Below are 21,994 nucleotides of genomic sequence, written 5' to 3'. Positions count from 1 at the left end.
ACATAGCTATGGAGAAGGAAAGGATTAGGCAAAATGGGAGGATATTTAATTGGGGAAGAAGAAACGATGATGCGATTAGACATGAGTTAGGAAGCATGGACTGGGAGCAATTGTTCCATGGGAAAGGCATTATAGACATGTGGAGACTGTTTAAGGAACAGTTGTTGCAAGTGATGAATAAATATGTCCCTCTGAGACAGGCAAGAAGTGGTAAGATAAAGGAACCTTGGATGTCGAGAGCGGTGGAACTTCTCGTCAAAAGGAAAAAGGTTGCTTACGTAAGGTGGAGGAAGCTAGGGTCAAGCTCAGCTTTACAGGGTTACAGGCAGGCAAGGAAGGAGCTCAAAAATGGTCTGAGAAGAGCCAGGAGGTGGCACGAGAAAGGCTTGGCAGAACGGATTAGGGAGAACACAAAGGCATTTTACAGTTATGTGAGGAATAAGAGAATGGTCAAAGAAACAGTAGGGCCGATCAGGGATAGCATAGGGAACTTGTGTGTGGAGTCTGAGGAGGTAGGGGAAGCCCTAAATGAGTATTTTGCTTCTGTCTTTACGAAAGAAACAAACTTTGTAGTGAATGAAACATTTGAAGAGCAGGTGTGCATGCTGGAATGGATAGAACTAGAGGAAGCTGATGTGCTGAAAATTTTGTCAAACATTAAGATTGACAAGTCGCCAGGCCTGAACGAGATTTGTCCTCGGCTGCTTTGGGAAACGAGAAATGCGATTGCTTCGCCACTTGCGAAGATCTTTGCATCCTTGCTCTCCACTGGAGTCGTACCTAAGGACTGGAGAGAGGCAAATGTAATTCTTCTCTTCAAGAAAGGAAATAGGGCAATTACAGACCAATAAGTCTCACGTCTGTCGTCTGCAAGGTGTTGGAAAGGATTCTGAGGGATAGGATTTATGACCATCTGGAAGAGCATGGCTTGATTAAATGCGGTCAACACGGCTTTGTGAGTGGCAGGTCATGCCTCACAAACCTTATCGAGTTCTTTGAGGATGTGACGAGAAAAGTTGATGAGGGTCGAGCTGTGGATGTGGTGTATGTGGACTTCAGTCAGGCATTTGATAAGGTTCCCCATGGTAGATCAATCAGAAGGTCAGGAGGAATGGGATCCAGGAGAACTTAGCTGTCTGGATACAGAATTGGCTGACCAACAGAAGACAGCGAGTAGTAGTAGAAGGAAAATATTCTGCCTGGTTGTCAGTGGTGAGTGGTGTTCCACAGGACTCTGTCCTTGGGCCTCTACTCTTTGTAATTTTTATTAATGACTTGGATGAGGGGATTGAAGGATGGGTCAGCAGGTTTGCAGACAACACAAAGGTTGGAGGTGTCATTGACAGTATAGAGGGCTGTTGTAGGCTGCAGCGGGACATTGACAGGATGCAGAGATGGGCTGAGAGGTGGCAGATGGGAGTTCAACCTGGATAAATGTGAGGTGATGTATTTTGGAAGGTTGAATTTGAAAGCTGAGTTCAGGATTAAGGATAGGATTCTTGGCAGTGTGGAGGAACAGAGGGATCTTGGTGTGCAGGTACATAGATCCCTTAAAATGGCCACCCAAGTGGACAGGGTTGTTAAGAAAGCATATGTTGTTTTGGCTTTCATTAACAGGGGGATTGAGTTTAAGAGTCGTGAGATCTTGTTACAGCTCTATTAAACTTTGGTTAGACCGCACTTGGAATACTGCGTCCAATTCTGGTCACCCTATTATAGGAAAGACGTGGATGCTTTGGAGAGGGTTCAGAGGAGGTTTAGCAGGATGCTGCCTGGACTGGAGGGCTTATCTTATGAAGAGAGGTTGACTGAGCTCGGACTTTTCTCATTGGAGAAAAGGAGGAGGAGAGGGGACCTAACTGAGGTATACAAGATAATGAGAGGCACAGATAGAGTCGATAGCCAGAGACTATTTTCCAGGGCAGAAATGGCTAACACGAGGGGTCATAGTTTTAAGCTGGTTGGAGGAAAGTACAGAGGGGATGTCAGAGGCAGGTTCTTTACACAGAGTTGTGAGAGCATGGAATGCGTTGCCAGCAGCAGTTATGGAAGCAAGGTCATTGGAGACATTTAAGAGACTCGTGGATATGCATATGGTCACAGAAGTTTGAGGGTGCGTACATGAGGATCAGTGGTTGGCACAACATCATGGGCTGAAGGGCCTGTTCTGTGCTGTACTGTTCTATGTTCTATTTATGATCGAGTCCAATAAAAAGTAGATAGATACAGAAGGGGATTACTTTGCACCGGTTTAACAGAATATCGTCCTCCTAGCATGCGAAGGAGAGGGGATTGAGTGTACCCGAGAATATGTGTGTACTCCAGCAAATGCAAGAGCATTGCAGAGTTCCACTGTCAACTGTTGATTCACATCTGCAGCATGTGCGAGTGCAGAAGTTTGTCTGCTTCTGGCGTGGTGGGGGAAGAGAGGGGACAGAACAGAGATCATGCACTGCCTTGTTCCAAGGTCATTGGCAAATTACCAATCAGAAAGCCAAACTACTGCGGATGCTAGAAATGTGAAATAAATATAGATAACACTGGGGGGAGAAACTCAGCGGGTTTGGTAACATCTCTGGAAAGAAAGAAAACGAAGGGAATTTTATCATCTTATCAAACCTGCTAGAACACATGTGACCAGAAATGAGATTAGATTCCCTACAGTGTGGAAGCAAGCTCTTCGGCCCAACAAGTCCACACTGACCCTCCGAAGAGTAACCCACCCAGATCCATTTACCCCTGACTAATGCACCCCTAGTACTGTGGGCAATGCAGCATGGCCAATTCACCTGACCTGCACATCTGCGGAAACCGGAGCACCCAGAGGGAAACCCATACAGACACAGGGAGAATGTGCAAACTCCACACAGATAGTTTGTAATCGAAACGAGGACCTTGGTGCTGTGAGGCAGCAGGGGCTCACCACTGATCCACTGGGGAACCTAATTCACTCGCGCACTTTCCCTCACATCCCAAGAGCTTGCACCAACTAAAGTCTGCACCTTGACTGTTCCATGAAATGAAGAACTTTGCAAAAGAAAAACACGTCGAAAAATGGCTTTCACGTTGTTGGTGGTCGGTTCGCTCAGGCTTCAAACTTTGATGGGTTCAGAGGAAGAAGTTGAAACGTTTCGTGGTCTCTCCACAGACGTGAAGGGTCAGGACCATGTAGCTGTGGCTGGACAAGAAAGATTAATCGCAGCATTGACAACTTCGAAGTGCAAGAAAGCAGAACTGAGGGAGGCTATACACTCCCAGGGGATGGTGTGAGTGTAAAACATGACTCTTCCCTGTCAAAGTACAAAGTCCAAACAGAGTGGTTGCCCCACCTCATTGTTGTAGATGGAGCTGTGGTTCTGGAGAGTCGCCTCAGAAACAGCCACAACCCCTGGAACTACTGAAACAGCAGTGATTGTCAATTCATCGCCAATGACAGCAGCAGCAGCAGACTGGATCTCTCGTGCTGCACAAATGACTAAAAATTAACATTATGGATTTATTGCAAAGCTCTGAATTAAGGTCGAGTAATGAATTGTTCAGGGGTAATAGAGAGTGTTGTTATGAAAGCTCAGAAATGTTGAAGGGATTATGTGATTCTCTGAAGATGAGAAGGGAATGTAAGGGAATCCTGATTTTATGGAGACCATTTCTTGGTGAATTTTCACTTCTCAATGAACAGAGAATAACTGAGCCAGGCAATGATAAACTGCCGGCAAATGGCAAATCACAGAATTCGGTTCTGGCCAATTGGCTCAGAGAAGAGGACTACCCCCAAACCTCACACCCTCCTGGAACCGAGCCGAAACTCACACAGACAGCACACTCACCTTGAACCCACCCTGGGACTGCACTCACATCTGGAACCCACTCAGAGATTCAACTCCCACCTGGAATGCACCCAGACGGTGCACCCTCATTGAGAACCCATCCGAAGATTGCACTCTCATCTAAAACACAGCCAGAGACAACACCCTCACTCAGTACTCCCCCAGAGACACTCACCAAGTGCCCAACCGGAGACCCCACCCTCACCCTGTGCCCACGCGGAGACTGCACCCTCACCCAGAACACACCCGGAGACCCCACCCTCACCTGAACACACCCGGAGACCGCACCCTCACCCAGAACACACGCGAAGACCCCACCCTCATCCAGTCCACACCCGGAGACCGCACCCTCACCCGGAACACACCCGGAGACCGCACCCTCACCCGGAACACACCCGGAGACCGCACCCTCACCCGGAACACACCCGGAGACCCCACCCACACCCAGTCCACACCCGGAGACCCCACCCTCCCCAGAACACACCCGAAGACCCCACCCTCACCCGCAACACACCCGGACACCCCACCTCACCCAGAACACACCCGGACACCCCACCCTCCCCAGAACACACCCGGAAACCCCACCCGCCCCAGAACACACCCGGAGACCCCACCCTCACCTGGAGACCCCACCCTCCCCAGAACACACCCGGAGAACCCACCCTCACCCGGAACACACCCGGAGACCGCACCCTCACCCAGAGACCGCACCCCTCCCCAGAACACACCTGGAGACCCCACCCTCACCCAGACCACACCCAGAGACCATACCCTCACCGGGAACACACCCGGAGACCCCACCCTCACCCGGACCACACCCGGAGACCCCTCACTCACCCGGAACACACCCGGAGACCGCACCCTCACCCGGAACACACCCAGAGACCCCATCCTCACCCGGAACACACCCACCCGGAACACACCCAGAGACCCCACCCTCACCCGGACCACACCCGGAGACCCCACCCTCACCCGGAACACACCCGGAGACCCCACCCTCACCCGGAACACACCCGGAGACCGCACCCTCACCCAGAACACACCCAGAGACCGCACCCTCACCCAGAACACACCCGGAGACCCCACCCTCACCCGGAACACACCCGGAGACCCCACCCTCACCCGGAACACACCCAGAGACCGCACTCTCACCCAGAACACACCCAGAGACCGCGCCCTCCCCAGAACACACCCGGAGACCGCACCCTCACCCGGAGACCCCTCACTCACCCGGAACACACTCGGAGACCCCACCCGCACCCGGGACACACCCGGAGACTCCACCCTCACCCAGAACACACCCGGAGACCCCACTCTCACCCAGACGGCACCCGGAGACCCCACCCTCACCCGGAACACACCCGGACACCCCACCCTCACCCGGAACACACCCGGAGACCCCACCCTCACCCGAAACACACCAGGACCGTACCCTCACCCAGAGACCACACCCTCATCCAGACCACACTGAGACCATACCCTCACCGGGAACACACCCGGAGATCGTCCCCTCACCCAGAACACACTGAGACCATACCCTCACCAGGAACACACCAAGACCATACCCTCACCCGGAACACACCTGGAGACCGCAACCTCACCCAGAACACACCCAGAGACCCCACCCTCACCCAGAACACACCCGGAGACCACACCCTCATTCAGACCACACCGAGACCATACCCTCACCCAGACCACACCGAGACCACACCCTCACCCAGAACACACCCGGAGACTGCACCCTCACCCAGAACACACCCGGAGACCGCACCCTCACCCAGTGATCTCAATCCCACTCCCCGCGACCTTACCTTTCCGCTCCAGAAACCTCTCCTCTCCCCCACCCTGAGACCTGAGGCCTTCCCTCGCCTTGACCTTCCCCCCCCCCACCTCCCTGACCGAATGACCCGAACCCAAGACCCCCAACTTTCTTCCAAAGACCGAACCCCCCAACCTGTCACCTCACTCTTGCAACAAACATCTCAATCTTCGGAGCCAAGACCTTGACCTCTCCTCCTCCCCCACCTGCAGCACTTTGGTGACCTACAAACTCCAACACCCCCCCCCCCCCCCCCCCCCCCAGTACCAAACACCTAACTGACCCCTCCTCAAAATCCCCATCCTGAACCTTGCAAACCACACAAACACACACCCGACTCCTCCTACAGCCTGCCCTCCTGTACCTACCTCCTCCTTCACTCCTCCTACACACACACTGTCAGACTGTGGCCCTCCCTTCCCTTGTCCCCGGGCTCCTTCCTCCTTCTCCTGGCTCTGGACTCAGGGGGTGGCTGCAGGAAGAAAGCAGGGAGGGAGAGAGAGAGAGAGAGACCGGGAGACGGGCTTCCCCCGCCGGGAGAGCCATGTTCAGCAAACTGACGGCGCTGCTGCAGCAGGCTGTGGACACGGTGAGAGACAAAGAGACCGGGCGAAGGGGGCCAGGCTGCGGGCTGAGAGCAGGAGGACGCCGGGCCAGCGCTGCATCGGGGCTCGGTGCACAGCACTCAGACCGAGCTGCAGCCGAGCAGGGCCGTGACCGTGGTGCTGGCAGTGCCCTTCCTTCTGAGGCAGGAGGGCCCCGGTTCAAACCCCACCACCACCACCTCCTCCTCTCTACATCTCTCACTCAGTCGATGAGCAAAGTGGGAGGAGGGTGGGCTCTGGGTTTTTGCTTTTGTCCCGAGGTCAGTCCTTACTCCTGAAAATGTTTGGCTTGTTCAAAAGCTGGGTGCCTCAGATCGACCCCAGGGCCCAGAGTCGAAAGCAGCCTCCAGACTGGAATCTTCCTCACCACTGCAGTCCCAATTCCACCCCCCTCCCCAGAGTTAAGCTACTGGGATATGAATTATCTCAGGGATTCAGAGGGATCTTGGGGGTTCAAGTGCATCGATTCCCTCAAAGTTGCCACCCGAGTGGTTGTTCAGAAAGCATATGGTGTTTTGAGCTAAAAATCACACAACATCAGGTTACGGTCCAACAGGTTGGACCGTAACCTGGTGTTGTGTGATTGTTTAACTCTTGAGCACCCCCCAGTCCAACACTGGCGTCTCCAAATTATGGCGTTTAGGCTTTCGTTCACAAGGGGGTCGAGTTTTAAGAGCTGTGGGGTTTTTTCCCCGCAGTTCTAAAAGACCCTGACAAGTGAGACCACGCTTGTCTTATTGTGTGCAGTTCTGGGTCACCCTACTATCGGAAAGATACCGAGGTGTTGGACAGGGTGCAAAGAAGGTTTCCCAGGATGCGGCCTGCACTGGAGGGCTCGCCTTACAAAGAGAGGTTGACCCAGCTTGGGCTTTTCTCACTGGAGAGATGGAGGAAGAGAGGGTATCTGATCGAGGGATACAAGGTCATGAGAGGCATGGACAGAGTCAGTAGCCAGAGACTTTTCCCCAGGGCAGGATTGACTGGCACGAGGGGGTCATCGTTTTAAGATATTAGGAGGAAGGTATAGAGGTAGGTTCTTTACGCAGAGAGTTGTGAATGCATGGTGGTGGAAACGGAGTCATTTAGGACATTTAAGCCACTCCCGGACATGCACATGGACAGCAGTGAATTGGAGGTGTGCGTAGGTTAGGTTATTTTATTTTAGATGAGGAATAATCCTTGACACAACATCGTAGGCCGAAGGGCCTGTTCTGTGCTGTAGTTTTCTACTTTCTATGTTCTATTATCTCTCTCCAAGACAGGGGCATCAAAGGTATTCAGTTAAGGCTCCTGGGTGGGGGAGGAGTGAAGCTGATATTTCAGTCACTGCACCCCTGCTCTCCGTGAACCTCCCCACTTGGGAAACCCATCTTGGGCATCCAGCGTCTCCAGGGTATATTCCTGCTGAACATTGTCCACTCAGGTGCCACTGAACCTTGAGCTGTTTTCTCATGCAGTGAAGGGCTCCGTAATATAGTTTGTTGTTTCCTGAAATAATCTTGCTGCAATAATGGGGCTGTTTTATTTTATTCTTCTGTTAAAGGAGGAAGAGCCCATTCAGCTTCTGGACTCCTTTATAAGCCACTGGAAAGGCATAACCAACTATTACATTGTCACGACAGGTACGTCTGCCCATACACTGCAGTTTAAATATTGGTCCAGTTAAATGATTGTTTGCAAAAGTTAAGTGAAACGTTTGTCTGGACCACAAAACAAGAGAACATTTTAAATGCAGTTTCACTGAAATATTGACAATATAATTTCACCCAATCAACTCTTCTATTGCTCTATGCCCTGTGTGTTGATTACTCTGTATACTTATACTGACAGCTACGATTACATCTGGGGAAGGTGTTTCTGTCTACAGTTCCTGTCTACTCACTCCCTCTCTCACAGGAAATGAATGATTAGTTTTACCTTGTGGTGAGGAAGATCCACTGGGGTAGCATCCAACTTAGGTATGCCTCGTCTACTCTGGAATGTTCCTTTCTGTGGATTGCCACCTTGCTACTAGGGAGAGGCTTGAGTGTTCTATTGATACCAACAGCGGTGCCGTCAAGAGTTGGCAATTTTTGGCAGGGCCGCACAAGATGGCAAGGTCAGAGAGAGGGACCAGAGAAAGCATAATTCAAAACATGTCCTCAACAGTGTTTCAGGCAGAAGACATTTGCGTTATATGGCAGGTACATCTCCAGTCATCAAGGTTTCTGAGAGCTCCCTTTCATCAAGGACTGTGTCTGCTGATGCGCAACAGCACTCTCATGTTAAAAGATTTCCCCTACAAGGTGATTACCTGGAGAAGTTCACTTTCTACCCCGCCACACAAGAACCCTGCAACGAGGTGGTGAACAGGGACGGGGTTGTGAGATCTGCTGGTCCCTAACTTGAGATTGGTACACAGGTGATGGAATTTGACTCAACTCGGTTTGATCTCAAGAATAGGAATAGGACAGCACTTCAGCAGCTTTCCTCACAACTGAGCAGCCCCCTTCAGGAACCCCTCTGCTCACCCTGGGAAGAGGCTAGGAAAGGTGCCCTTAGGTGCCTCTATTGTCACCAACTGTACCTGCGGACTCATGTACCTCCAGTCTGAAAACCAAAGTCGGACCTTAAATGTATGAACCCTCGTGGATAACGAGCAAAACAATCATCCAGAATGAAAATCCGCTCTCAAATTCAGGCTTGAACCAGGAAACCCTGCAGGAAATGTGAATAGCAGGTACAGGGCAACTAGGTGAAGACGGTGGTGGTCACACCTTCTTCTGGAAAGGGAAACCCAAACATCCACCCAGAAAGCATGAAATTGGAATCGCTACCAAGAACTCTCGGGGCTCCCGCTTGGCATCAACAACCATCTTATGACTCTCCATCGATGGGCTGAAGGGCGTTTTCTACATTGTATGAATATATGACGCTTGTCAAGAAAACATAATTTTAAAAAAGCCTTAATTCTGAATCCATCCTGACAGACTGACTCCCCCCGAGACCACGATTACCATTCAACAGCGATCATGTGCTTATAAATAGGATCTCTTCTAGATTTGCCAGAACCAATTCGCAGGTACGATCCCCATTAAATAGCCAAGTTCTGCTTTCTGTGCTCTTTGCTGTATCCATTCGAATCATGTTAATCTTGGCTCAACCTGCAATGCCTGGCCTCTCAAACAAACAAAGCTTGTTAGATCTGTTCCCTTTCTTTTACCCCAGGCTGTCCCAAAGTCATTGCCAGTTCACAATTCAAAATTGACGAAAGTAGATCATAAGAATTCTGAAAAATCTGCAAAGATTCTAATGACACCAACCACTATACGTGGCCCTTCATTGATCCGACCAAGGCTTTTAACTCAATACATCTGGAAGGGCGATGGATTACCCTCCCAAAGGCCACCTCTCTGGTGAAATTACTCAGTATCCTTGTTTCTTCTCTATGACAAGATGATGGTCTTCACTGACAGGAAAGTGACCAAATCCTTTGAGGTCAAGATGGGGTCAAGCAAAGATGCCCCACTCATCTTATCTCATCAAATAGTAATGTCCTGGTGGTGAGGACATTGTCTGTGGGATGGATGGGAAACGTTTCAATCTCAAAAAGTTGAAATCCAAGAAAACACTTGTGGAACTTCAGTGCTTTGGTGACAAGGTCATCTCTGTTCCTTCAGAAGAGAATCTTCAAGCCTTGCCTCATGCCTTTGTGGAAGCAGACCAAGGAATTGGGCTCAGCCACAACCTCAGAAAGATCAAATCCTTTACCAACTTGTGGTCCATTCCTCCATGGAGAAATCGTCCCAAATATGGAACAGGTATCCAGGAGGTTACCCCTTATCTCAGGCCGACGTTGATGCAGAGATTCAACATTGCATGCAGTGTGAGTGCTGACTTTGGACACCGAAGGATGAGAATCTTTGACCACCATATCATCCATGCTCATTGTAAAATCCTTGTGGATAAGGCAGTCATCCTTTCGATTTCCATATGGCTCCGAAAATTGGACTCCTGTAGATGCGACGTCAATGATGTATGAAACATTCGTGTCAAGTGGGGAGACGCATCTTTGAAGCAGTAAATAGCACCAACATCAATATCATCTGAGACCAACTCCGCTGGGCTGGCCACGTGTTGAGTTTTGCAAAAGTGAGGACTGCAGATGCTGGAAACCAGAGTCTAGATCAGAGTGGCATTGGAAAAGCACAGCAGGTCAGGCAGCATCGGAGGAGCAGGAAAATCGACGTTTCGGGCAAAAGCCCTTCTTTTGCCTGAGTTCCAGCGACTAAAGTAAATCTCTTCGCCGAACTCAAGGAAGGCACTTGAACAAGAGGAGGAGAAAGGAAATATTTCGAAGACCTCCCTCAAGAAACGAAACATAGATGTCAAGGTATGGGAGACCCAAGATCAGAAAGATTCTTTCACAGCGCCCGTTAGCAAGAGGAAGTACAGTAAAGGAACCGATGAAAGGACCAAATCCATGGCCCAGAACCAGCAGTCAAGTGTGTGGTCAGAGACGTGGCTCTCGGATCAGGCTGATCAGTTGGATAAAGACCCATAGAACCGATGACCTATGACATAGAACGTCCGAGATGGACAATCATTATCGTTAGTGAGTGATTAGCAGTGATAGCCCTGGAGTTATGGATAATGATGGTAGACCCTTGAGGTTTCCTTCCAACATCAGGCTGATCAGGAGTCTTTCCAGCCCTTATTGCTTGGTATTTACATGTGTTGGAAGGATTTGCAAATTTAGCCACATTACGGCCTAACCTTTCTTGGCAAACAAGTCCTGGTGAGACTTGAAACCAGAGCTCCTGACTGCTCACAAAACCTCTGTACTTCATTCTGACTGCCAAAGTGACCCAGAGATCACAACCAAACCAACTCACTGGGTTTTGGCACAGAGGTGGGGGGTGGTACTGGAGGGATGGGTTTTAATGGGAGAATTAAGTGATTGGATTTGGCTATCCTGGACTCTTTTCCAGAATCTTGACCCGCTGAAAATGTTGTTTGGTCGTTGTGCTTTACAGATGAAACACTCCCAGTCAAACAGACGGATATTCCCTGGCGCCTGAGGCAGATGGTGGACATTCTTGTTTATGAGGAGAAGCAGATGGAAAGAGGCGAGACGGGGCCGTGTATGGAGTATCTCTTACAGCACAAGATACTGGAGACTCTCTGCACACTGGCCAAGGCTGGGGTAAGGAAGGCAGGTTCATGGGGGGATGGACAGGGCATAACGTGTCCCATTGAGAAAGCCAAGCCATGCTCTGATGATAAATGATGTGTCTGTGTGTGTTTCTGCAGTATCCCCCTGGCATGAAACAGCAAGTGCTACTCCTCATCACCAAACTGTTGGGGCAGATTCAGCAGCCAATGCTGCCTCATATCAATGTGCACCGTCCTGTGCAGGTAGGTATTTCGCTGACCAGGGCTGCTGCCATTCCTCTTTTGTGTTTCCTCCCTTTTCCCTGCCTGCTCTCCCTCCAAATGTTGCCTGCCCTCTTGTTGTGCAAGGCTTCAGGCCTGCTCAATCCCCATTGTTCATACTGATTTCGATCCCCTGTGACCAGACAGTTCACTGCAGAGCATTGGCCTGCCCTGCTCTGTTTGGCTCAGAATACCACATGGTGTATCTAATTATCGAATCCCGACGTTGTGGAAGAAAGCCATTTGGCCCATCGAGTCCGCACCCACTCTCTGAAGAGCATCCCTCCAAGTCTCACCCGTCAACACTATCCTTGCATTTCCCATGGCTCATTCACCTAGATGGTGGCACAGTGGTTAGCACTGCTGCCTCTCAGCACCAGGGACCCGGGTTTGATTCCCACCTTGGGTGACTGTCTGTGTGGAGTTTGCCCATTCTCAGGTTCTCCGGTTTCCTTCCACAATCCAAAGGTGTGTAGGTCAGGTGAATTGGCCATGTTGAATTGCCCATAATGTTAGGTGCATTCATCAGGGGTAATTATAGGGTAGGGGAATGGGTCTGGGTGGGTTACTCTTTGGAGGGTCGGAGTTAGGCCGAAGCGCCTGTTTCTATACTGTAGGTAATCTAACGTAGACTGCACATCCCTGGACACTGTCGGCAATTTAGCACAGCCAATCCACCTGACCCGCACACCTTTGGACTGTGGGAGGAAACCGGAGCACCCGGAGGAAACCTACTCAGATACAGGGAGTATGTGCAAATTCCACACAGTCACCCGAGGGTAAAATCGAACCAGCGTCCCTGATGCTGTGAGGCAGCAGTGTTCATCATTGAGCCACTGTGCTGTTCGAAAGCAAAATCCTGTGAATGTTGGAACAGAAGGAGGGAAGTGCCCCCCCCCCGCCATTCCCCACAAAGAAAAAGGGGGTGGTTTGTGAAGCATATTCACTATTTGTGCCATAAAGCTTGGGTTGGTTCGACCCCGAAAGATGACCAAGTGCAGTTTTAAATGGTGGATAATCAGTGACACTTGTGCAAGGCTGACAGTGCCCGTGTTGTCTCTCTCGTGCTGTTAGAAGTTAATTCGTTTGTGTGGCAAGGACCTTGGATCCAAAACGGAAAAGGAGGAAGTGCAGTTTCTTACCACGGTCTGTGCGAAACTCAGCCAGGATCCCTACTTGATCAACTTCTTCATTGAGGTAGGCACGGGTCTCAGACACCAAGCTGCAGCAGCCTGTTCACTGATTGTCTGAACTAAATGTACCTTGAAGGCAGTTGGAGCCACAGGCTTGACCAGTTCGCAGCACTGGATGCCTCTGATTGGTGGGTTTAGCGGTGAGTTTGACTGAAGACTTGGCGCAAAGTACACTTCACATTTCAGAGGAGTGCAGTGGCATTCAAGGACACCAATTCATTCACACCTCTCCCTGACCCATCTGTCCTCCTCTTACATATGTAATGGTCAGATCGATACTTTCCACAACACATCGCAGTTTCCCGGTTTTAATCCTACCAAGTGTTTGATTCTACCAAGAGCTCAGGACACTTGGATTGCCAGCCAGTGTAAATCTGCATTCCCACATCCTGCTTCTGGATGTGATATTAAACTGTGTGTCCCCTCAAGAGGTTGCAAAAGCTCTTCTAATATTGTTTAAGGAAGAGCAGGGTAGTTCTCCACAGAGTCCAGGCCTGAGTCAAAATGACATCACACAGATTACCCGATGATTTTTGCACTGGTGTTTCTGTGAGTTTGCTGTGCACATTTTCGCTCCTGCCTTTCCTGCATTTTAACAGTGATTTCAAAAGTCCTTTGCTAGATTTGAGCAGTTTGAGACATTCTTGTGGTCATGAAGTGAAATATTGAATTGCAAGTCTTCCTTTCTTTCCTCATTTTTTTTCTTCTTAAATGGTCTCTATGTTTTCAGAAAAAGGATTCTGCTGATTCCAGAAAATTGCAGCCCTGCTCCTTTGAGAAAAGCGAAGGTCAGCCAAAGGACGCTGTCAGGACATCCAGCTTGGCCGCAGGGGTTACACCGTCACCCTCTGACCGATCTCCTGTGACAAATGCACCTTCCACGCACCTCAGTCCTCAAGGGATGGATGCTCAGCCTGACAAAAGCCTGGTTAATGCCCTACTGACCCTGACTGCAAGTGAGGTACCCACCAGCATTGTTGCATACAGCAGACATAGATAATTAGAGAGGCAAGGAATTGAACCTTGTGGGGCTGGGGCATTGAGGGTCACAAGATTGGGAGAGTTCTTCAGAGAGTCAATTCATTTCAGTTGTTTTTTGCAAGAATTTCTGCCAATACTGTTTTCCAAGTAAGAACCTCATTCACTCCTCAAGTCAGTGCAGTGAGGAGAACTGGTTGTAAAAGTTGCATCAAAATTACCTTTCATTTCTGCAATTAACTGGGACTGCATCGTTGAAGAATTCTGGTCCCCACCTTACCAACAATGTCCATCATTTGGACTTGCTCCTCAATGGAAACGTTTTCTTTCTGTCAACCCTTCAAGATCTTTAACAGGTCGACTTCAAGATTCTAGATTTTTAATGTCATTTTTTTTTCTAGTGGGAACAGCTGCAGTCTGTTCAGTATTTCCTGATAGCTGTAATATCTCTCTGCTCCAGTATCACACTTGTCAATCCTTTTAGCACTTTCTCAAGTGCCCTCTACCCTTTGTAGGAGGATGGAGGCCAGGGTTGTGCACTGTGAGTGTTATCTAACCAAGATCAAAACCAGTCAGGAGGTGTGGGCCTGAGGTAATCACACTGGAAAGTCTTGGAAACAGGAATGGAGATGCTTTGTGAATACACCATTGCCATACAGCAACTCTGAAGCAAATTTTGGCATATACATTATGTGGTTATTTTTATATTTCTGATTAAAAATTCCATTTTGTGCTGGGAGATTATCATATTTACAAAGATAATCTCCCAGCACAAAATGGAATTTTTATCAGAAATATAAAAATAACCACAGAATGTATTCACCAAAATTTGCTTCAGAGTTGCTGTATGGCAATGCTGTTTCCACAAAGCATCTCCATATATTTTTAGTCTGCTAGCATTGGTGAAAAGGAAGTAATGAAAGCACATCATTGTTATGGAAATATTTGTAAGGACAGATGTGGGAGACGATTTTATAATGGTATAAGATTGCAGATGTAATATTTTAAATATGTCATTGAATTCCATTCCATTTACTTTCCCTGTGTTTAGAAAAATCAACTGGCATTGAAGGCCTGTGAAGGCTTGCTCCTGTTGGCCACGTTACCAGAGGAAGGGGCAGCATGGTACATGGTGGAAAGCACAGCGCTGTGTCAGACACTGGCTGATAGGCTGTCAGACCTTTACAGGCTGATACCGGACTCTGTTGACCCTGGACAAGTTGAATCGCTCGGAAGAGTCAATTGGCGGTACGCAAAACAATTCCACTTCATGAAACGGAGAACTCAAGCAGAAAAAGTCATACTTACTTAGCCTTTCACCAAGACTGCTCAGACAGTTACACTGAATGCACACTGAATTACGTCTCCAGTTCAGTTATTCAGTAATGGTGGGGGAGGACAAAGTATGGGATTTAGGACTGGACTAGACTGCTTTTTCAAAGAGCTAGCACAGGCATGGCAACCTGAATGACCTGCTCCTGTGACAGATGTTTCTTTGGTTCTATCATCAGCCTACTCTTAACAATGGTTCTTGCAGATGTCCTAATGCTATGCTTTGGTTTGCTCTGCATACACAGGTCACACTATGCTACAAGTAATGTGAAAGATGCAGAGTCATTTCCAGGCAAAAAGGCTGTGGCATCTTTCTTCTCGTGGCTGGACTATTGTAATCAGCTGGTAAAGGAAGCCCATAAGGTAGGCTGCTTTTAGCAGATGTATGAGTGGAAGGAGGCATATTCAGCTTTTATGTTCACAAGAAGGAGTGAATGTTGCAGTTAGGGACACTGATCCAGAGCCCACACATGCTCGTTCACAAAGCCTGACACTGCAGATAGAACATAGGAAAATATAGCACAGAACAGGCCCTTCGGCCCACAATGTTGTGCCGAAGATTAATCTTTATGTAAAATAAAATAACCTAACCGACACACCGCTCAATTCACTGCTGTCCATGTGCATGTCCAGCAGTCGCTTAAATGTCCCGAATGACTTTGCTTCTACCACCATCGCTGGCAACGCATTCCATGCATTCACAACTCTCTGCATGAAGAACCTATCTCTGACGTTTCCTCTATACTTTTCCCCTAATATCTTAAAACGATGACCCCTCATGCCAGTCAATCCTGCCCTGGGGGAAAGTCTCTGACTATTGACTCTATCCATGCCTCTTGTTATCCTGTATACCTCGGTCAGGTCACCTCTCTTCCTCCTTCTTTCCAACGAGAAAAGTCCGAGCTTAGTCAACCTCTCTTCATTAGACAAGCCCTCCAGCATCCTGGTAAACCTTCTTTGCACCCTCTCCAAAGCCTCTCATCTTTCCTATGGTAGGGCAACCAAGCCTGGACACAATATTCCAAGTGTGGTCTCACCAGAGTCTTGTAAAGATGTAGCAAAACCTCACAGCTCTAAAACTCGATTCCCCTGTCAGTGAAAGCCAAAACAGCATATGCTTTCTTAACAACCCAATCCACTTGGGTGGCAACTTTGAGGGATCTATGTACATGAACACCAAGATCCCTCTGTTCCTCCACACTGCCAAGAATCCTATCTTTAATCCTGTATTCAGCATTCAAGTTCGACCTTCCAAAATGCATCACTTCGCATTTCTCGCTTTGAAACACTTACTACAATGTTAGTGACCAAAGCATAAGAACGGTTCCTCAAAACCATCAGTTTTAGACAAAGATGATCAAACCAAAATGTTAATTTCTGGTGAGGGCTTCTGATCAGAGCAGTGACTCTCACCTGGCACTGTGGACAGCTAAGCAGGAGCCGGGCATTCACACACAGGAAGGGACAGGATGCTAGTGGAAGGTATCCCAGCTCCAAGTAAACATTAACTTTTTAAACAGTTATGTTAGTCAGAAGGCCACTCTCTCCTGTTCTGTTTTGTTGTGAACCAGTTGTCTTGAGTGGGATTAGAACAGAGTGAAGGAGTTCAGGTTGTGTTTCGATTGGGGGTTTAATGTTGTAGGGAAAGAACTGACCGCATTGGTAACCTCCTAGCGATGTTTCCAGAGAGATGACTCATGCATTTCCGTCAGGATAGTTTCACGGAGACAATGGTCTGCAACTGATGACAGAAAGAATCCGCCTTCTCATTTGAAATAATTCTCATTTCTAAAAATGTGTTGTGGTATATCACCTCGACAGTCATTTGGAAAATTGGTGAAAATGGATAATTTACCCACAGGAAGACCTGGAGTGAGTTCCAGGAATGATGAACTTCAGTTAGACGTTAGACGTTAGCAGTTAGGTCTGTTTTCTTTGGAGAAAAGAAAGCTGAAAGGACATTTGACATGCCTCTTCAAAATGATGAGGAATCTGGACATGGCAAAGAGGGGAGAAACTGTTTTTGAAGGGCTCAGGAATGACAGGGCACAGCTTGGAACTATTTCCAAGTGGTTAGCACTGCTGCCTCATAGCGCCAGGGACCTGGGTTCAGTTCCCACCTTGGGCAACTGTCTGTGTGGAGTTTGCACATTCTCCCCCATGTCTGCGTGGGTTTCCTCCGGGTGCTCCGGTTTCCTTCCACAGTCCAAAGATGTGCAGGTCAGGTGAATTGGCCATGCTAAATTGTCCGAAGTGTTAGGTGCATTAGTCAGGGGTAAATCTAAGGGAGTAGGTCGGTGTGGACTTGGGCCGAAGGGCCTGTTTCCACACTGTGGGGAATCTCATCTAATCTTAAAGAAGCAAAAGCAACATGAGAACAACATTTTCACACAGCAAGTGGCAAAGGGCTGGAAGATATTGCCCTTGAGACACACTCAGTCAAAGCATTCAATAGACGACACTGTTACCTGACAAGGAAGAATGTGCGTGGTTTTCGGGAGTATGCCACAAAGTGAACGACTCATCTCGCCTTTCAGAATAAGCTTCGGGCCTCCTGTTGGTGATTCAGTGTCCCCAGAATTCTGGCCTGTGAGCTTGGGTGATTCACAAACAACCCTGTCATCTGTCAGTCTGTTTGCTAGCCACCCTGGCTGACAGGCCCTGTCCTGTGTTGTACTCAGTGCTCGCCTCTGCCTGTGTCCAGGGTCAATGATGACTCACACTTCCATTTGCTCTTCCATGCCCCAGGTAACTGCAGCTGCGATGGCCCAGGAAATCAGAAGACGTTTCTTTGTTCCAGTCTTGGAGCCACAACTATTGCAGGTGTAAGTAGTTGTTACTCTCTTGAAAAAAGTACGGGCCATCAACCTATCACTAAGCACTTCCACCTGCTGTGAGAAACTGTGCTCAGTCAGAGATTCATACAGCACAAAGACGGCCCTTTGGCCCACTGACATAACTGCTACTCCAAGTGTGCTCGTCCTAATTTCCTGCACTTGTCCCATATCCTTAAATGTTATGATATCTTAAGTACTTACTCAAATATCTTTCAAAAGGTTGTAATGTTTCCAGACTCTACTACATTCCCAGGCAATGCATTTCAGATTCCCACCGCCCACTGACTGAAAAAGCTTTTTCTCCAAATCCTCTCTAAATCTCTTGTCACTTACTCGAAAGCTATGCCATCTTGTGATTGACCCTTCAACTAAGGGGAATAGTTGCTCTCTATTTACCCTCCAAACCCCTCTTAATCACATACATCTCAGTCATGTCCCCCTCAGTCTCCTCTGCTCGAAAGAAAATAATCAAAGCCTGTCCAGTCTGTCCTCCTCGCTCAATTCCTCTAATCCAGGCAACATCCTCAGTACATCTTGTACTGCTGTCACATCCTTCCTGTAGCAAAGTGACTGGAACTGAGTACTCCAGTTGGCCTGACCAATGCTCTGCACAACTCCAACATTAACTCCTTGCTCTTACACTCTCTGCCATGACTGATGAAAGCAAGTGTCCCATATGCCTTCTTAACTATCCCATTCAAGTGCTCTGCTGACTTCATGGATCTGTGAAGAATTACTCGAAGATCCCTTTGTTCCTCTCAGCTCCCGTGTGTCCTGCCATTCATTAAACATTCCCTCATCTTGTTTCTTCTGCCAAAGTGCATCACCTCATACTTCCATGTGTCAATCTGTGTCATTAACTCATCAACCTTATTTATTAAACTCCTGACACTAAAGTAAAGACCATCTAGCCTTGCATTACTCTGTTGACATCCAACATAGATTAACTTGCTTTGACTTGCTTCCTTTGCTGTAGCATGTGTCTCTGATTCTGTATCTCCTCCCCCTGCGAAACGAGTTTAACTCCTCCCAACAACACGATCAAACCTTTCTGCAAGGATGTTGGTCCCAATGTAGTTCAGGGGCAGACCGTCCCACCTTCCCCAAAAGCAGTCCCAGTCATCCAGAAACCTAAAACCTTGCCTGTTGCACCAACTCGAGTTTTGTATTCATCTCTCCCATTTTCCTGACTCTGAACTCAATGTGAGTAATCCAGAGATTACAACCAATGAGGTCCTTATTTTTAATCTGCAGCCTATCTCCCTGAATTCTGGACACAAGACCTCATTCCTTACTCTGCTGATAACATCGGTGAGGAGAAAGTGAGGACTGCAGATGCTGGAGACCAGAGCTGAAAAATGTATTGCTGGACAAGCGCAGCAGGTCAGGCAGCATCCAAGGAGCAGGAGAATCGACATTTTGGGCAGAAGCCTTTCTTATGCCCGAAACGTCGATTCTCTTCCTGGGATGCTGCTTGACCTGCTGCGCTTTTCCAGCAACACATTTTTCAGCTCTGATAACATCGGTGCCAACATGTACCATGACCTCTAACTCATCACCCTCCCCTTTCAGGATGCCCTGCAGCTAATTCAGTGACACCCCTGACCCTGGCACCAGGGAGGCAGCACGCCATCTTGGAGTCAGATCTTTAGCTGCAGAAACACATGTCTGCTCCCTGACTAAAGAATCCCCCATCACGATTGCTGCTCCTTGCTTCTTCTCCCCACCCCCAACCCCTGTTCAGTCAACCCATTTGTGGTGGCCGGAGCTTGGTTCTCGCTGCAATCCTCTGAGGTACCAGCACTTTCTTCAGTTTCCAAAGCAGAACATGGATTTGTAAATGGGACCCCAGGGGACTCCTATATTACCCACCTGTTCTTTCTGGACTAACTGGTGGTAAGCCACTCTCTTCCCTTCCCTCCTCCCTTGAGCGGCAGTGTGACCACCTCTCTAAACATGCTAACCACCCAACTCTCAGCCTCATGGTTTTGGATCCAAGCTCCGAGACTCAGAGCTCTCGCTTCTGCAGCTGGGAGAATTCCTGCAAATGTGGTAATCAAGGATACTGGCAGCATCCAGTTCATGTGACATGGGGAACATAACCTCTCCTAACATCTCTTAAATTTGCAATTAACGCTTTAGACTAGAATTATTAGACTTATTTTGTTCGATTTCCAACTCTATCACTGAGGTGATGAAAATGTTAATTGCAGTTATCACGACTGTAAATCTGTCGGGGAAGAAAGGCTAAACCAATCAGGGATATATTTACATCACTTTGAGTAAAAGGTGCTCCCTTTATCAGATGTGACCTTGGAACTCCCCTTTGTTCCCCACCAAATCCCCATTAGCAAACCCATCTGTCTTGTTTCACTCCCTTCATCCACATTGTCTGACCAGTTGAAGAAACTGATCTGCCAATTCTATTCACACCTTATGTCACCAAAGTCACCGACAATGGATCTCTGTTGCCCTTGAAAAGGTGGTGCTAAGTGGCTTTCTTGAACCACTGCAGCCCATGTGGCGTAGGTACAATGCTGTTTGGGCAAGAGTTCCACCCAGTGCCACTGAAGAACTGACTGATACACTGCCAAGTCAGGATGGTAGGTGGCTTGGAGGGGAACTTCCAGACTATGGTGTCTTCACTTGTCTGCTGCCCCTTGTCCATCTCAAGGGTTGAAATCACGGGTTTGGAAGATGCTGTCAGGAGAGCCTTGGTGAGTTCTTTTAGTACATCATGGGGATGACACACACAACTGACACTGTACGTCAGTGGTGGACGGTGTGTGATGGATGGGATGCCAATCAAATAAGACCATAAAACGTAGGAGTGGAAGCAAGGCCATTCGGCCCATCGAGCCCACTCTGCCATTTAATCATGGCTAATGGGTGTTTCAATTCCACTTACCTGCACTCTCCTCGTAGCCCTTAATTCCTGGCGAGATCAAGAATTTATCAATCTCTGCCTTGAAGACACCCAACATCTCAGCCTCCACTGGGCTCTGTGGCAATGAATTCCACAGGCCCACCGCTCTGGTTGAAGAAATGTCTCCTCATTTCCATTCTAAATTGAACCCCTCTAATTTTAAGGCTGTGCCCATGGGTCCTGGTCTCCCCGCCTAATGGAAACAAATTTGCAGCGTCCACCCTTTCAAAGCCATGCATTATCTTGTAAGTTTCTATTAGATCTCCCCTCAACCTTCTAAACTCTAATGAATACAGTCCCGGAATCCTCAGCCGATCATCATATGTTCGGCCTACCAATCCAGGGATCATCCATGTGAAAAATGAGTTGTTCAGACCTGGATTGTGAGAGCTTGTTGAGTGTGGTTTGAAACCGCACTCATCCAGGCAAATGAAGAGTACTCCATCACACTCCTCACTTATGCCATATCAACAATGGACAGGCTTTGGGGAGTCAGGAGGTGAGTTCGTCACCACAAAGTTGCTAGTCTCTGTCCTATTTTTGTGGCTACAGTATTTGCGTACATTTCTGAACAATGGTAACCCATAGGATTATCCAGTTCGAAGGCTTGCTGTGCCAAACATTATGCTGAAAATTTGTCCCTCTTCAGCAGAAACTGCTGCTCTGATCAGGACTTTCTTGAAGCCTTGGTGTAGTTGCTTGACTATTGCTCTGTCATCCACAGGTCTGAGATGGGGATTCTCTTATCCACTGCAATGCTTATGGGGGTCGTGATGCATACCACAGCGTCCCGGTTGCTGGATGAACTTGTTTTGTTTTTGCTGGGAGATGAGAGAGAGGCGGAGGTGCCTACAGAACCAGCCTGCCACATGCTGCGCAGCCAGCTGATAGAACGTTGCAACCACCTATCCGATGAGGTGACATCACAAATCTCTGGTGGTATTTTAGGTCATGGGGAGATGCCACAGATAGATGCACTGACCTCAGCAATGGTGCGGTTCAGAACACAGAACAAACAGGAACAGCAGTTGGCCATTCATTAAGTTCAAGGCTGAACATTCC

The 21,994-nt window shown here is 48.4% G+C and overlaps 1 protein-coding gene across 1 annotated transcript in view; it reads left to right on the top strand.

The window, feature by feature from the left end:
• Nucleotides 1–6,043: 6,043 nt before the first annotated feature.
• Nucleotides 6,044–21,994, top strand: part of LOC132837008 (FHF complex subunit HOOK interacting protein 2A-like) — a 28,459-nt gene continuing 12,508 nt past the window's right edge. Inside the window, exons 1-10 of the mRNA XM_060856640.1 lie at nt 6,044–6,235; nt 7,795–7,873; nt 11,267–11,436; nt 11,544–11,648; nt 12,741–12,863; nt 13,590–13,820; nt 14,889–15,085; nt 15,415–15,532; nt 17,918–17,994; nt 21,657–21,849. Of these exons, the coding sequence (XP_060712623.1) occupies nt 6,191–6,235; nt 7,795–7,873; nt 11,267–11,436; nt 11,544–11,648; nt 12,741–12,863; nt 13,590–13,820; nt 14,889–15,085; nt 15,415–15,532; nt 17,918–17,994; nt 21,657–21,849 (1,338 nt within the window). The 5' untranslated portion in view covers nt 6,044–6,190. The remainder of the gene's footprint in view (nt 6,236–7,794; nt 7,874–11,266; nt 11,437–11,543; nt 11,649–12,740; nt 12,864–13,589; nt 13,821–14,888; nt 15,086–15,414; nt 15,533–17,917; nt 17,995–21,656; nt 21,850–21,994) is intronic.

This window comes from Hemiscyllium ocellatum, chromosome 48 (assembly GCF_020745735.1).
Source record: "Hemiscyllium ocellatum isolate sHemOce1 chromosome 48, sHemOce1.pat.X.cur, whole genome shotgun sequence".
NCBI classification, from domain to species: domain Eukaryota; kingdom Metazoa; phylum Chordata; class Chondrichthyes; order Orectolobiformes; family Hemiscylliidae; genus Hemiscyllium; species Hemiscyllium ocellatum.
This window is presented reverse-complemented; position numbering and strand designations above follow the sequence as displayed.